Source organism: Rosa rugosa, chromosome 2, assembly GCF_958449725.1.
Source record: "Rosa rugosa chromosome 2, drRosRugo1.1, whole genome shotgun sequence".
In the NCBI taxonomy this organism is placed as follows: Eukaryota; Viridiplantae; Streptophyta; class Magnoliopsida; order Rosales; family Rosaceae; genus Rosa; species Rosa rugosa.
The window spans coordinates 28,443,579-28,460,194 of NC_084821.1; the positions used below are offsets into that span (position 1 = coordinate 28,443,579).

The following is a 16,616-nucleotide window of genomic DNA, read 5'->3' on the forward strand; positions in this document are numbered from 1 at the left end:
CTTTATCTTTCCGTTGTGTCACTATTGTGAAGCAAATGGAGTTGCCCAGATATCTGGTTTGTCAACCCTTGCTAGTTGGTGCCTGTTTGAATAAATAAATTTAGTAGAGGCTCCTGTTATTATTCAGGATGTTCTCTCGTTGTTAATTATTCGGGGTTTAGGCTTTATGTCCCTCCCATTGTATTCAACAGCTTCATTAATGAAGGCTTGAGGGCAGCTGCACCAGCCCTTATTTAAAAAAAAAAAAAAAGATGAAAAACAAAGAAAAGAGAAGAAATCGTCGATATCGGCGAGAATTCGGAGGAAGTCGCCGGATCTGGAGTATGAATATGATGACCGAGATGATGCAAATCCAATGATTAATCACATTTACATGATTACATCTGATGAAGTGCATCCGATGATGGAGATGATAAGAACTACAGAAAAATGTAAGGAGATGAATGAAAAAGAAGAAAGAATAGGAGGATGAAAAAACTTGATGAAAGAGGAGGACGAGGAAGAACTGGGAGGCTTCTGCTATTAGATGAAAGGGGAGGAGGAGGAGGAAGAACTGGGAATCTCGATAGGATGATAGAGAAAAGTCAAAAAACAATGAACTAAATGAACCTCAAAACTGCTCATACTCTTCGAACAGTCTAGTTTAACCTTCTGATCACTCAAGTTATTATTAATCTCCAATTCAATTATACCCAACAATAAGAATCATGATCTGAGGTTCTTAAATGATCGGAAATTGATTAAACAAAAATCAAAAGACCATCATGAACAGTGAACCCGAAGTAGCAGTGAAACCTACAAAACTCCGATTCTCCTATTCTCAACCAAACACTATAATTTAAGCATGTAAAGCACCAATATGTGTTCCCGGACAAGAATCAAGGTCGATTTTGAAGCTAGAATGCCAGAACCACTGCCACGCATAGTAAACACAACTAGTGGGTGAAAATAGTATAGCAAATAGATTGGCTCACTTTGTTAGTTTAGATCATACTATTGATATGTTTTTAGATGAGACCCCTGGTTTCTTACATAATGTCCTCTATGAGGATAAGTGTAATGCTTCTATGAATATTCAGGGTATAGGTATTACGTCCCACCTGATTCGTCAAAATATAATAAATAATAACAAGGACGTGGGGCTGAACCTCCCAGTTTGACTGGGTTTCAAATCCCTTTATTAAAATAAAAATAAAAAAAAAAGTGAAAAGAAAAGCTAAGTGATGTAAAAGTAAAAGTTAAACAATGGAAATTCTTTTATTAAAATTCAAAATATATATTCTAAAGGATCATCATTAAGAAAATTATTGGTTCGCAAACCACAATACATGAATGCTTATGAAAAATTACTAGCGAATGACTCATTAATGTCAATTTTAAGGGAACTCCGATATTTGTTCCCAAAATTACATTACAAATATTCTATACGTGACAATCACTACGTTGTCTTTATTTGATAGGAAATTCATTCGCAGCTTCACATATCACCCGAAAGGCATCTTTCAGGCATGCTTGCAATACATTGGTATCTATGAAGCCTTTTTCAGCTTCGAAGGCAATCCTTAGCTTTCCCATATAACTCATTGCTGTTATAGCAAGACACTACAAGAGCACAAATGTAAGGAAGAAAAAAGAAGATATTATGATTGTAGTTAGATGAGAAAAACCTAAGATAAACTCTTAGATTAACCATTAGGTTCAACCTGCTTGTTCAGCTCATTTGTGCTTAATGAATTTTCATGCTATAATTTTACAATGCAAATTGTTTACTAAAATAAATTGAACATATTATCACTCTCCAATTGTAACAAATAAATTAATAGTTTTTACAACTACTAAAATGATCATGATGTACCGTTTAGGTATACACATAAAAGATTTAAAAATCTCAATTTCGATCGGCTTTTGTCAGGACGATACTCTCATATTAACTAATTTAGATGAGCTCGTCCAAACTACTCTTATTTATACTTCTTTTGTGTGTTTTTATTTTGGACAATTTTGTTTGTTTGTTTGTCGAGATCATATAGTTGTAAACCTTAGAGAATATGTGAGGATTTGAAGATTCTCACTTTGTGAGTTGAAAAGTACTCATTCAAGAGGGAGCCATTGAGACAACAATTCGTACAAGTGGAAATAGACGTTAAGAGGTGCCACATACATAGACATCATTTCGAAAGGTCTTTATGTGGATCAATTCACAGATTTAAGAGAGTTGCAAGCTTGAGAGATTAAGTGTATTATGAATTTTTCTATCAAGAATTCGGATTGTGAGGAGAAGATAAAACGTTCTTTAATTGTAATTCTTCATCTTGTTTAGTGAAGTGATTATCTCCATTGCCGGGGACATAGGTTGATCTAGATTGAACCGCATCTACCAATTCTTGTGTTGTTCTTCACTCATGTTTGATCATTGGGGTAGGAAATTTATAAAGTAACCCAAGTCTCCTAACAAGTACTAATTTATACTAGGTTTGATGTAGTGGCTTTAATCAACTAGATAGTCTTTTCCCTTGAGAACAGGAAAAAAAAAAGAGCGAAGTTTTTCTTATAAAATAAAATATGAGAGTGTGTACTCTTAATCATCAAAAAAGGATAAATATCTCATGCGAATTTGTGCAATTAGAACATTGAATCTATTATATTATGAAATATGTCACTATTCTAACTATTTGTTTGGTAAAAGATTTCGGAGCATCAGATATTCCAAAGAATCGTTGGTCTTTATTATCATTTAGCATAAAAAAAAACTACTTTAAGAAAAAGAAATATAATTAGAAAATGAAATCAAAAATTAAAGAAATAGAATTTTATCCACAATAGATCATAATCATTAGAAAAACATTATTTATACTATAGATCTCTAATTTGCTAAGAAGCCCTGCTTCTACCCTAATAGTCATGTGATATTTGCTAATCTGCTATTTTTTTTTCTTTCAATTTTTTATTGGTTAACTTTGTTGCTTGTGATGTTAGATTGGTTTAGAGTAACTTTTATGAGTTTATTTTACGTCGCTAAATTTCTAAAATCATGTTGTTGGTAACAGAGCATCAGGTTGTTTTGTTAAGAGCATTTTTAAAAGACTATATATATATATATATACAGCCCTTCTTGGCTGCGGATATCCGCACCTAAGCAAAAGGTGCGGATTTCCAGTTTTTCCCCACTTTCCGATTATATTTTCACATCTTAACCGTTCAGTTTTTAGATCCTAATGTATAGATCACTTCTGCAAATTTTCAGCCAATTTGATGATTGTTAAGGTATCCAAAACTGCAATTTACAATTATAAACACGAACGGTTCCGGTTCGACAGATTCGGTTCGTTCGTGTAAATTGCAGTTTTGGATGCCTTAACGATCATCAAATTGGCTGAAATTTTGTAGAGATAATCTATACATTAGGATCTAAAAACTGAACGGTTAAGATGTGAAAATATGATTGGAAAGTGGGTAAAAATGAGAAATCCGTACGTTTTGCTTAGGTGCGGATATCCGCACCTGAGCAAGGTTGTATATATATATATATATATATATATATATATATATATATATGACCCTTCTACTAAGGGATCCCTTAAAATGACAAAAAAAAAAAGGATCCTTGTGAGACTCACTTTTCGATCGCATTTTGGCATCTCAACTGTTAACTTCTTAGGAGTTAGGACTCTAAGAATATATCAATTCAGCAAATTTTCAGTCAAATTGGTGATCATTAAGATATCGAATTAGATTAAATCAATGGACGAACCAAATTTGTCAAATCTGAACCGTTCATATTTATAATTGTAAATCACAATTTTGATTGCCTTAACGATTATCAATTTGACTGAAAATTTGCAGAATTGATCTATTCATCTATATGTGGAGATGTTGATAAGTGATTGAAATGTTGGTCAAATAATCAATCTCAAAAAATGGCCAAAAAAATGGATCCCTCACTAGAAGGCCCTGCATATATATATATATATATATATATATATATATATATATATATATATATACAGGGCTTCTCAGGTGCGGATATCCGTACCTTTTGCTTAGGTATGGATTTTCAGTTTTTACCCACTTTTTGATAACACATTTACATCTTAACCGTTCAGTTTTTAGGTCCTAATATATAGATCATCTCTACAAAATTTCAGCCAATTTGATGATCGTTAAGGCATTCAAAACTGCAATTTACAACAATGAACACGAACGGTTCCTGTTCGACAGATTCGGTTCGTTCGTGTAATTTGCAGTTTTGGATGCCTTAACGATTATCAATTTGGCTGAAAATTTGTAGAGATGATCTATACATTAGGACCTAAAAACTGAACGGTTAAGATGTAAATATGTGATCAAAAACTGGGTAAAAACCGGATATCCGTACCTTTTGCTTAGGTACGGATATCCGCACCTGAGCAAGATTATATATATATATATATATATATATATATATATATATATATATATATATATATATTGTAAATAGAATTTCATTTATCTTAATTTTATATTTTTAGCCTCGTCTCTTGGCTAGTAAGGACTAAATAAACATTAATCTTATATGCGTTTTTCAAGCCCCTATGGATGAGCGTAATATTCTATGAAGGAAAAATAGTTCTAGGTTTTGGTTCCAAAAAAGTCGGAGTCAAAACTTGGTTTTCTTCGTGCGGTGGTTTCCCTCGTCCGGTGGCTCCCCAGCGTTGATGAAGGCTCTGCCTAGTCAGAGTATGGTGGCTGCAGCCGAGCGGGGATGTTGTTGCTTTGGGCGTGGTGTCGTGCGGCATTTCTTTTGCTTCCCTACGGTGACGGCGGCGGTTCATGGAGCACGATGGTGGACGGGGAGACAAGGATTCAAAGGCTGGGCTTATCTGATTTTGATGTATGGTGGCTATGGCTGGTGGAGCGGTGATTAGTGTCGATGGTCAGTTAACCATGGATGGGGACAGTGGTATGTTGGTGGTCGTCAGGCCCTATGGCAAAGGGTTGATGGAGGGGTGAGTGGAGGGGGGTGGTGGCCTGGAGATGAGAAGATCAGCTGGGCTATTCTTGGTTTTCTGTTGATTGCTCTTAGGCTGGTGTCGAAGCTTTGGGGAAAGGAAGGAGAGGGTTGCAGCTGGTTCTTTTTCTTTATTGGGGTTTTAGGTTTTGTTAGGGTTTTTTGGTTAGGGTTAATAAGTCCCCACTCTTTTGAGCTGGGGTTGGTTTATTTTGTGGTGCCATGGTTATGGTGTCATACCCGGGGACGATTAGGTTTATGGTTGGTTTATTCTTGGTGTCAATATGCTGACATGCGATCCTTGCACGTGGTCTTGGCTCTTTTAAGACACGGTGTCGAAGATGACGTAGTTTCTTATGCTGTTGATTACAAGATTTTACTGAGAAACTCGGGTAAATTTGGTTTAAATAACCTTGGAAATTGGCGTATTGCAGTTATAGTTGAGCCCCTATCGGCTCATGGTACTTGTAACTGTCTTCTCTTGGGGGTTTGGTCTATGTCCCCCCCAAATGTATGGTTTTGGTGATTGAATGAATGTTCTTTTTCTCTCAAAAAAAAAAAAAAAAAGCCCCTATGGATGAACAAGAAGGTATATGAATAGGCAACACGAGATTCATCATCCTATATATAAAATTGATGAGCAAATTATTCAAAGTAGGCCTCATGAGACTATCTCTAAAATTTTTAGGACAAATAATGGATTTGAAGATGTCATGAATCTAATCCTTTAAAAAATGCATTATGACGATTATAAATTCTTTTAGGATTTTAAAAGAAATTCATGCCTAATTTATGATCGAAATGTTGATATAGAAAAATAATATTTCATTAACTATGATTCAAGTTTACTTGCAAACAATATACTTAATTGAGTTGTGTCCACTTATGTTCAAAATGTTGTGGGCAACTTTGATATGTTGCTAGCTAGGTGTTGCTGAAAACTTGTGAAAGTCCATTTAAACAATCTAAGGTGATTCTATCATGCATGATATAAATTAACAAGCATACATCACTTCATAAAAAATAAATATACATAAAACTTTGGGAAATAAAATAGTTGAATAATTTTTTTATATACCTGAGGTGCACCGGTCACTATAAAGTAAATTCCTTTAATGGGGTGATTGGCGATACTCATTTGTTCCAATGGTCCAATCATATTTGTGATTCCTGTGCTTGAGTTTTTGAGTGTATTATAGATATAGTTAGATACTACCTACAAAAACAACACCGTTAAAATAGAATTACATTCTGTCAAAAATTTGAAGTACATTAAAAAAATTATTCAATTATCTCTTCTGTCAATTATCTATTCTGTCAATTATAGAGAGCGAGATGAGACTCTCTATAATTTAAAACATTCATTTTGAGTTATTTTATTAAATTAGAAATACATTTAAACTATTTAATCTTCATTTAAAAAGTAATATAAATTCAAAATTAGCTAAAATAGAGAGCACTGATACAGACGTGTTTCTAAAGTGGCTAGCTAAAATGACTTTTTAGCTACTTTAGCTAAAATGACTTTTTAGCTACTTTAGCTAAAATTTGACTAAAAAATGGCTAGCATTGCTAAAGATGTTCTAAGTTTTTATATTTAGATAGATGATCAGGTTAACTATTTTTTTGTTTTCAAGTTTAAGTTGATATTATATTCAGAATATAAGATCATCTTTAGCACACTCTCTATTTAACATTTTTAGCTATTTTAGGTAGCATAATTAGCTTTTTATTCATTTTAGAAATTGCATCAGACTCTTAAGTAACTCTCTATTTTAGGCTTTAGAGCGAGATGAGACTCTAAATATATAGAGCGAGATGAGACTCTCTATTTTTTTTTCTTTTTTAACAATCAAGTAAACTTTATTTAACCAACCATCGTCACCATTTATATCAGTTTCAATAGCGCGCAACTCAACACGAGAAGTTGAGGAAGAAAAAGAACACGTTAAGAGGAGAAGGCTTTTAATAATTTAATTAAGGATTAAATACTATTTAGTCCTTGAACTTTTAACCAAAAAACACTTCAGTTATTGACCTTCTGATTTCACACGTATAGTCATTGTACTCTCAGAATTTGGACCAATAGGTCTATTCTGTTACTCTCCATCCAAAAACTCCGTTAATTATGTTGCTGACGTGGCAATTCGTCCTCATCAAAAAGTCTATTATACCCTCACATTCCTTTTTTTTTTTCTTTAATTTCTTTTTTCTCTTTTTTTTTTTTTTTATTTTTTTTTTAATTTTTATCTCTTTTTAATTTTCTGCTCACCCTCTCTCCAAAACCCCTAATCTCTTCTCTCTACCAACCACCACCTCCCAACCCTCAAAACCCATAAATTTTTCATCCCCACCGCCACTACTCCGCCGCCCAAAACCATATCTGAAAATCCCCCATTTCTCCAATGGAAACCTGCAAAACCCTAGTCCATTTTTCGACTTCTCTGACCTTTCCTTGCATCCATATTCTTCGTCTCACCAATTCGAGGAGCCGGAGGTTGAGCTTGAAGGAGGTGGGATCGATGGAGATGAGGCCAAAGCTAGGTAGGTTCCTCGGGCTTCGAGGGGAGGTGAGATCGATGGAGATAAGATCCAACTCCATTTCACCTCCCTACTACCCATGGTGGCTCAGAGTTTGGGGCGGCGAGGTTTAAGGGTGGAGAGATTTGAGGGGTTGAGAGAGAAGTCCAACTTATCGAGTAAGTGAAAGAAAAAAAAATAAATAAAATAATTAAGGGAAAAAAAAAAAAGGAATGTGAGGTGTAATAGACTTTTTGATGCAGATGAATTGCCACGTCAGCAACATAACGGAGTTTTTGGACGGAGAGTTATGGAATTGACCTATTGGTCCAAATTCTGAGAGTACAAGGACAAAACGTGTGAAATTAGAAGGCTAAGGATTGAAGTGTTTTTAAGTTAAAAGTTCAAGGACTAAATAGTATTTAATCCTTTAATTAAAGTTTCCCAAGATTAACTGGAACTTGTAAGAATCAAACTCTTTTTGTACTTAGAGTTTAATTGATGTTAGGAATAATGGCCGGCCCTTGCTGTTTGGCAAAATTTGATAGTTCATTCATTAATTTTCTTCTCATTCTTTTTTTTGAATTTTATTGCGCTTTTCTTTCTTTTCCTACTTGATTTATTCTTCCATTTTATCCATGGAATTTTTTCTATGAGTTTATGATTTAGATGCTTTTGTTTACCGGTATATATACCTTCTGGTGTTGATTATCCATGCATGTTTTATTTGGTAGAAATAGAGGCTGCTCTTGGTTTGATAATAAGAAGAGAAAAATGACAAATAGAAAGTTAGTGTTTTTTTTTAAGGATACAAATAGAAAATTTATGTTACACTTTGTACCCAAATTTATCCGTTTACTAATCATTTGGACGGTAAACGATAATTATCTTTATTTTTTACTTTTATTTTAGACTTTTTAGGGGGTTTCAATAGTTGACTTTTTGTTCAGGTTAGTTTTTGAGGAAACTTTCTTCTAGAAAATTGTAGAACACGCTAAACCGAGTTCATGGACATGCGACACGTTAAAATCATATTTGTAATGAAGAAGTTATAAGGGTTTAAACGCAGTGGCAGTCTTGTAATTTTTTAGAAAACTCTTGAACGTGTTATTAGGTGTTTCTAGAAATAGAAGTTGCTATTTTGGGGGATTTCCACTTTGGGTAATCGAAGAGAGAGAGAGAGAGAAACCCGAATCGGCACAAAGCTTTCCGGCCTACCCGGCGGCGATTCAGGAGAAAAATCTAGGGTTTTCGGGTTTCCGACGTAAATTCCGATTTATAGACTTGAGATTGAGCTTTGTTGTAGTTATGAAATATGTTGGAGATGAAATGTGAGAGGATCATGTTGATGTGATTTGGTGACCCAATTTCAGGTTGGAACCGGCGGCGCGTGGGGTCCACCCGCAGCTGTCTGTGGCTGCGCGTCCAGCCGTTCCTAGCGTCTTGTTTTGGTTGTTTGGGCCGAGCATATTATTACGAGCGTGTATATATGAATTTTGTAGCATTCGGTGCAAGTTTTGAAAATGATGGGAATTTCTGAAGTTTTGAATTTTCGAGTTGTGATTTGAGGATATCCGACCGTTGGATCGTCTTCATTTTTTACTGGGATGTTAGAATAATTAAATTGGCGTAACCCTAGAATTTTGGGTTGATTCTGATTAGATTTCAGATATTCGACGAATTATTTGTACGAGGGGTTTTCAGGTTTTGTTTTAGGATCGTACTTATTTTCGAATCGTTGTTTACGAGTTATAATTGTGTACAGGACAACGTACCGAGCTACTGCTCGACGAAGAAACCTGTATGCGTGGTCGCCTAAATCGTACTATAAGTGGACTTTAATTTTAATTGATGCATGCATTTATATTCTTTTGAATTAGCGATTTATTTAATTATCATATCATCCATTGAGCTTATGATTTGCGTTGGAATACGGATTTGAGTTTGGATTATGATTTTGGTTTCGGATTCTGTTTTGGTTTGCCATATGGACTTATGATTTAGGTTGAGTTTCGACGAATTATTTTCCGAGGTGATTTCCGGAACTAAATATTTATATTTTTATTTTTATTCTTCGATTTTGAAATTTCTGAAAGATTTTTGAAAATGGGATTTTCGATGGATTTATATTTCTCGACTATTTTATCGGCTTGCAGTTCTGGCATTGGGAATGCTTTAGGGATGATTTCGGTTTTGGGTTATTGTTTATGATTTACAATTTATAATTTAATCTCGCTTATTTGTTATTGATTCGAGAATATTTTGGCGTGTGGGACTCGTCGTTGAATTTTATTTGTTTTCTCTTGAGATTTTCCGAGTACTGTTGGAAATTGCACTCGTGCCTTCATTTGCAAGATTTTGCTTAACCTTTATGGATTTTATGATTTTCAAAGGTTTTTCTTCACCATACTTGGGTTGCTTTATTTAGGCTCTTCCTCACCTGGGTTGCAGTTGAGTGTTTTGTATAGGCCTCCTCCTCACTTACTTTGTGTTTGTGAGTTGCAGTTGAGCACAAAGACTAGAAGGCTCCGGATCCTTCGTTGTATGGTGATATTCATCTTCCCCATACTTTATGTTTACTCTTAATCAGCGCGGCTGGTATGTTTTATAAACCTTGCATGCATCGAGATTTTATAAGTTCAAATACGTGGGAAAGTATTAAAACTTTACTTCATTTAAATTATCTTGTTTATTTATTTTTATCCACTCACACTAACGTGTTTTCCAATACTAATTTCCCCTGGGCCCTTCGGTTTCAATTGCCCAGTTTGCAAACCAGATTAGTGGAGGTCAGGCGTACATGGAGTCGAGGCATAGTCAACAGCACAGCTTCCGCATATTTATCTTATCTCTATTTTCCTTGTTTATCTTTGGGAAAATTTCACAAACAGTACACCAAGTAAAGGCCACTAATAATTCTTATACATAAAGTTCCAAACCAATCATTTCGGTACACGAAATCTGAAACTCGACCCACTATCAGTACACGACGTCAATGACGCCGTTAATTTGACACCAAAATGTCTATTATGCCCTCAGTTTTTTTTTTTTAATAATTTTTGTTTTTTCTGTTCTTTTTTTTTCCTTCGTTTTTATCTCTTTCTTCTTCCTTCTTCCGGATCCACAGCAAGAAAGAGAGAGAGAGAGGGATCTGAGGAAGGAGGAATCGAATAGATGAAGAAAAATCAGAAAGAAAGAAAGGAAAACTAAAGAACAGAGGTGGGTTTCAAAGTGGGTGAGCTCGGGCTTCTTCTCACATGAAGAACAGAGGTGGGTTTCGTGGATCTGGAAGAAGGAAGAAGAAAGAGATAAAAATGAAGGAAAACAAAAAAGAAGAGAAAAAAAAAAAACTGAAGGCATAATAGACATTTTGGTGTCAACTTAACGGCGTCATTGACGTCGTGTACTGATAGTGGGTCGAGTTTCAGATTTCGTGTACCGAAATGATTGGTTTGGAACTTTATGTATAAGAATTATTAGTGGCCTTTACCTTACGTACTGTTTGCGAAATTTTCCCAAAAAAAAAAAAAGAACTGAGGGCATATGGACATTTTGGTGTCAAATTAACGGCGTCATTGACGTCGTGTACTGATAGTGGGTTGAGTTTCAGATTTCGTGTACCGAAATGCTTGGTTTGGAACTTTATGTATAAGAATTATTAGTGCCCTTTACTTGGTGTACTGTTTGTGAAATTTTCCCTTTATCTTTTGTATTAGAATTGCTCTGATAACTTAAGGGATTGATCGATGTTATTAAGTTGAGACATGTACTTGTGAAATGGGAGATGTTGTGATTTGGGGAGCAGGGTGGCTCAAGGAGAATAAAGATTGTTTTTTAGAAGTGTAAATAGGTTTTCTACAGGTTTTGGGTAGTCCATTTTTAGGGGGAGCGGTGCCAAATTTTCAGTAGAGTTACTCCTAAGGTGGGGCGCAGGGCCACCTCAGGTTTCAAGGTGAAATCTGGGGCAGGTATTGTCAGTTACTGAATGGATAATGGAGGATTTATTAAAGCGATAAGAATAAATAATTATATTGTTAAGGGCAATGATATAGGGCCTCAATGAGGCCTAAGATTTGTGGCCTCAAATCCTAGGTGTCATGTCATGTAAGCAAATTCAAATTTTATTTTCAATTCCACATAATAAATCTTGTCACATCATACTATTGCAACACCAACTTTACCCTTTTAAATTTCATTTTAGATGTTAGGGGATGAATCAATTACATTAAAGAATTAAATTAGGTGACGAAAAAAAAAGATAAGCTATTAATTATGTATTCATTTAAGAGATATGTCTATAAATTCTTTGACAATTATTTTTCTTCATTTAATTAACTTCTTTCCTATCATTTTTCTTTCCAAATAGCATCAATATAGTCAAGAAATAGGCATATTAACTTTTCTTTTCAAATATTGATTAATTTCCTCCAAAAAAATAGCATTAATAAATTGAATTTGAAAAATACATATGTCCAAATTAAGAGGTAAGAAAAAATTTCATCGATTAATTATCATCTACAAATCTAAATATAAGGAAAAAAAACAAACAAAAATAATAATAAACTCAAAATATAACATGTAAACCCTAGCTACATATAGAGAAGAAAAAAAAATTAACATAAGAATACATATAATCATATGAATATGTACTTTTCACATTATACTTTCAAAATTTACAAGAACCCAACAAAGGTTGAATTCATATACATGTGTTATGCAAATCTATTGATCGAGTGTATGTGCAAATCTATTGACTGAATTACATGAATTTTTTTTCCATTCTTGATTGAAGAAAAAAATTGTTGTTTAAATCTAAGCATGAGAGTAATGAAAAGAAAAAATGAAAAAAAAAAACCAAAATAATTTTTGTTTAGAAGAAAGCCAAAGTAACTTAGATTCATTAGATTTTGGAAGGATAAGATTGTCTTTTTCTCAAGAATTACATGTCATGATATGACAAATTAGTGATGTGTGTAGGTGACATGGCATGACACCTAAGATTGAGGCCACAAATCTTAGGCCTCATTGAGGCCACAAATCATTTTCCTATTGTTAATAATTAATTACCTCAGGGCCTCTAAATTTCTTCAAAATATCCAAGAGCCTAGTGGTGAGGTACCAAGATGAAGAGTTTCTCTGTCTCTTGATTATATTATGTGCTTCCCACACAAAATCCAGTGGCTTTGTAACTTCACTTGACTTGGGCACCGTGACGGGCAAGAACACAATTCGATTTCCCCAAGACTTGTTTGTTTCGATCAACATCTCCTGCACTGACTTGTAACCCGCAGCAAGTCTACTATTCAGCAACACCAATGCGGTGCAATTCTGGCTACTTGATTTTTCATTATCCATCTCTTGAATGTACATTCGGATGCCCAGAAAGATTGTTCCTGAAATCACATCATTTATCGTCTGCATGCAACCAATTGTACCAACGTTAATTAAAACGTGCTTCACTGACAATAATTTACATGTACATAAATCAGAAAGAATGTTAACTTTTTTGGTTCCTTTTGTCATTCCCAGTTACCCTAATGGAATACATCAACTGCAAATCAACACTGCTCCGACAAAATTAACAAAAAGATGTACGTAGCTCATTAGTTATTAAGGTACGTAACTAAAATTTAACAAGCTTACCACTCCAAGCTTGTTCTTGATAAGTTTAATTTCCTCAATAGGCAGCATCAAGGTCGACACGGACAAAGGTCGAAACTCAACTCCATCAACGCCGGACCTTATTGGTGTTCGATCATCTTCAACCCAAGTGCCCTTCAGAATGCTCCAACATAAATCCCATGCATCGTTGATAACGGCAGAAAATATCTTAGGCACAAACTCAAACACACGAGATCGACTATTAGTTTCATTCTTTGCACCCTTTAGTGAAGGAAATGTCAGGGGAAGAGAAGGATTTTGAGCATTTTGGAGACAAGAGAGAAGAGCACCCATGAGAGAGTAGCCATCGCCAAGGGCATGGTGGATCTTGAATATTATCTGTCCAGCTGCATGACTTGTTGGGTACTTGAAAAGATGAAGTTCCCACAATGGCCTGCTTTGTGGGAATGTTTCTGATGCTATCTTCGTTATATACTCATCAAAGTAAGTATCGTATGATTCAAGTGACATTCCAGAGGGGAAAATGGGGACATGCACATGGTCTTCCAGATTCACTTCAACCCTCTTCCACTGCTTATTCTTTTCATCCACACCTTGAACCTGCATTTATTAATTTTACAAATTATTAAGTAATTAATGTCGACATGAGAGAAATCTAGGGAATTACTTGGTTCCCTAGTCCAGAGAGAGAGAGAGAGAGAGAGAGAGAGAGAGAAGTACCATGATGGAAGAGAAGCGTGGATTAATCTGGAGGAAGACATTTTTAAGGAGCAAAAAAGTTTGAGAATCGTCGATTGGAACTTCTGATTCCAAAACGGCAAGAATTGCAAGAGATAAGACAGAGCTGTTGACTAATTGACTACCCGGGCTCACCGGCTCTTGTAGTAGTCCTCCTTCGCCAAACTCCATTTTAGTTGATCTAGCTTGCAGGTGTATATGTTTGTGTCTGCGTGTGGTAGGTAGTATATATATTTATATATAATACCATATAGTATATAATGCTTACGTTGAACCAGCAGAGGTAAATCCATACGTCGATAGATGTGATTGGGTGATGTGCTACTAGCTAATTTTTTATTTATTTTTTTTTTTTATCGAGATCACACGGTTCCTCAAGGCTTCCTAGGCTCAGAGACTAATCCGTGCCGAGAAATCATGTCAGAACGCTTCCTCCCCCCTGGCCACCAAGAATATACTGGGATTTAACTCCAATAAGCGTCGGCGGGATTCGAACCCGGGTGTGAAGGTTCCACACCTGGAGGCTCTTACCAACTCGACCACCTGTGGTGGTTGCAACTAGCTAATTAATTAAGCAGACCTACACGCCGGCTATTTTGATGGCATTAATGATTAATTGATGGCATTTATGGAGAAGTTGACTAGACTATAATTTACAAACAGAGAGGAAATCACCTGTTCCTAAACTCCCTGTCACACCAGTAAACATTTGACAGCTGGTCACTAATCTATCTCTCCACTAACTCTGTTAAGTGTTGACTATAATTTACAAAGAAAAAAAATTTCCTTTTCCGGAACAGATGAAAAAATATATATATTAAGATTAAACTCTCATTTTTTCAGATCCCTACTGTTCATTCGCACGAGAACATTCCTTATCAACAAACCTGGGTCTCAAATCTGCTCTTCATTCTCAACAATGGCGAATGAAGTTGGGGGATCTGGGAATGAACAGTAAATCGGTGAATGAAGATTAAGTGATTTAGGGACCTGGGAATGAAGAAAGAAGCACCAAGGCCTGGACTTACCAGAGAGAAGCAAGAGAAACTAGAAAAATCAAATTGACCAAAAAGAAAAGGCTTTAGTTCTAATTGACCAAAAATCTAATTTTGTTTCATCCTCTCCTATGCAAAAACAAGCTTACAACTAGATTAAAACTTAAAAGTACATAGCAAGATTGTTGTTGTGATGAAACAAGTAGAAAATTTGTTGTAGAGATTAAGAAAGAAGAAGAGAAGATGAATTAGAATAGACAACAATGAGGAAGAGCCCAGCCCGGAGAGCTTTGTACTTCTTCAATAATTAATTTTTCTTTTATTTTCTATTAAAAACTAAAACTGATATATATTAACTTAACGGTGTTAACACTATTAAATTTAATAGACAGATGTGACAATATGAGAGCTGTGACAGAATAGGGATAGGTTTAATAGGGACAGCTCATTTTCTTTCGGGATACGCAAGCCGTAACTTACACCTCTTGTGCATTGCTGGCGGAACGCTATCCACACTCTTGGATGATAGTGGGGTATTCGGTAATTTCAGCAGACGGAGGTCGGTCATAGACGGTTTGAACTTGGAATCCCAAAAAAAAAAAAAAAACTTATTATTTATCCTCTTATTATTATTGTTACTATTTCTTTTTGGCAGAGTGTTACCTCTATCCAGAATTCCAGATACTGCTTCAGCTTGTTCTTGTTCTTCTTCATCACCAATGACCCTAACAATATCCTTTACACTTTAACCGCATACAACATGAAACAAGCTACTATCTTTTATCTTTTCCTCTTTCAAATGAGTAGGCTTGAAGCTTTCTGGGCTTTGAAGAAAGTCAATGTCATTAGATCGAGCATGATTACGTACATAGGCTATTCAGAATTGATAACATCCTCATCGTTTTCAGGATTATACAGACTAATTGATCAAATCCTTTAATAGCTGGGAGTGTTTGAATTTATTTTATTTATTTTTTTTTCTGTCCTGCTCTCATGCATAAATCGTTAGTTAATGAATCCCAGGATTTGAAATTTTTTCAAAGCTTGGCATCGTTCTCGAGATGAAGGCAAACAATAGATAAAATGTTTGAATTTCAGATCTGGTTATTCTTCAAGAAGAAGACCTTGATCGAATTCATTGCTTGAAGAAGCTCTTGTGACGTCGGTGAGAGAGAAAAATTCTTCTTTCGGGTATTTGCCGTATTTGCGAGTTTTAAGGCTGGCCAACAATTTGACGTTTGGGAAACACCACGGGACTTGTGATGATTCAATCCAAAATTGTAGAAAAATTATATGAAAGAGATTATATGAAGGATTGTACTGCAGTTCCTATTCTTCTGCAGTTGTTTATGAAAGAGCGGTGAAGTGTTTATTGTGGGTACTTCAGACTTATCAAAAAATTTATTCCAAAAAAAAAAAAAAAAAAGACTTATCAAAAAATTTGATGCCGTTAGAGGTTGGAAGTTACAACCTGCGTATTCTAGCTGCCTCCGGCATTTATACCCTCTGAGTAATAATATTCTAGCTTGAGAAATCAAGAAAGATCAACATATATTAATGGATCCTACGAACTATCGTTCTCAGGCTTTAGGCAGTGGTTCTTATCAATAGCCATCATCTCTGATCAATCCCCTCTCTTTCAGGTAAGTAGTCTTCTGCCCTTTATTCAGGTACCTGTTTCACACGTTTATTTTTAGAAAAATGGATGTTTGAACAAAGAAGCTGTTCAGGTACTTGGTTGTTCAAACATCCAT

The 16,616-nt window shown here is 35.1% G+C and overlaps 1 protein-coding gene across 2 annotated transcripts; it reads right to left on the reverse strand.

Annotated features, from left to right (window-relative positions):
* Nucleotides 1–1,232: 1,232 nt before the first annotated feature.
* LOC133727807 (wax ester synthase/diacylglycerol acyltransferase 4-like) lies at nucleotides 1,233–14,102 on the reverse strand. 2 transcript variants are annotated; one of them, XM_062155206.1, is made up of 5 exons: nucleotides 13,850–14,101; nucleotides 13,151–13,729; nucleotides 12,575–12,922; nucleotides 6,066–6,203; nucleotides 1,233–1,602 (listed from the first exon to the last, which is right to left on the reverse strand). In XM_062155206.1, the coding sequence occupies exons 1-5, from the start codon at nucleotides 14,036–14,038 to the stop codon at nucleotides 1,450–1,452; spliced, it is 1,407 nt and encodes a 468-aa protein (XP_062011190.1). In that variant the 5' UTR covers nucleotides 14,039–14,101; the 3' UTR covers nucleotides 1,233–1,449. The 2 variants fall into 2 exon arrangements, with proteins under 2 accessions (XP_062011190.1, XP_062011191.1); XM_062155207.1 differs by lacking the exon at nucleotides 6,066–6,203 and having other exon boundaries at nucleotides 13,850–14,102.
* Nucleotides 14,103–16,616: the final 2,514 nt, after the last annotated feature.

Bases quoted from the DNA above. Each gene is read 5' to 3' on its own strand.
- LOC133727807 (XM_062155206.1), bottom strand. From the start codon at position 14,038: ATGGAGTTTGGCGAAGGAGGACTACTACAAGAGCCGGTGAGCCCGGGT. The intron at 13,730-13,849 runs GTACTTCTCTCT...TAATAAATGCAG, and splicing joins CACGCTTCTCTTCCATCATG to GTTCAAGGTGTGGATGAAAA. The intron at 6,204-12,574 runs GTAATTAATTAT...TTGTTTTTGTAG, and splicing joins AGAAATTTAGAGGCCCTGAG to GTAGTATCTAACTATATCTA.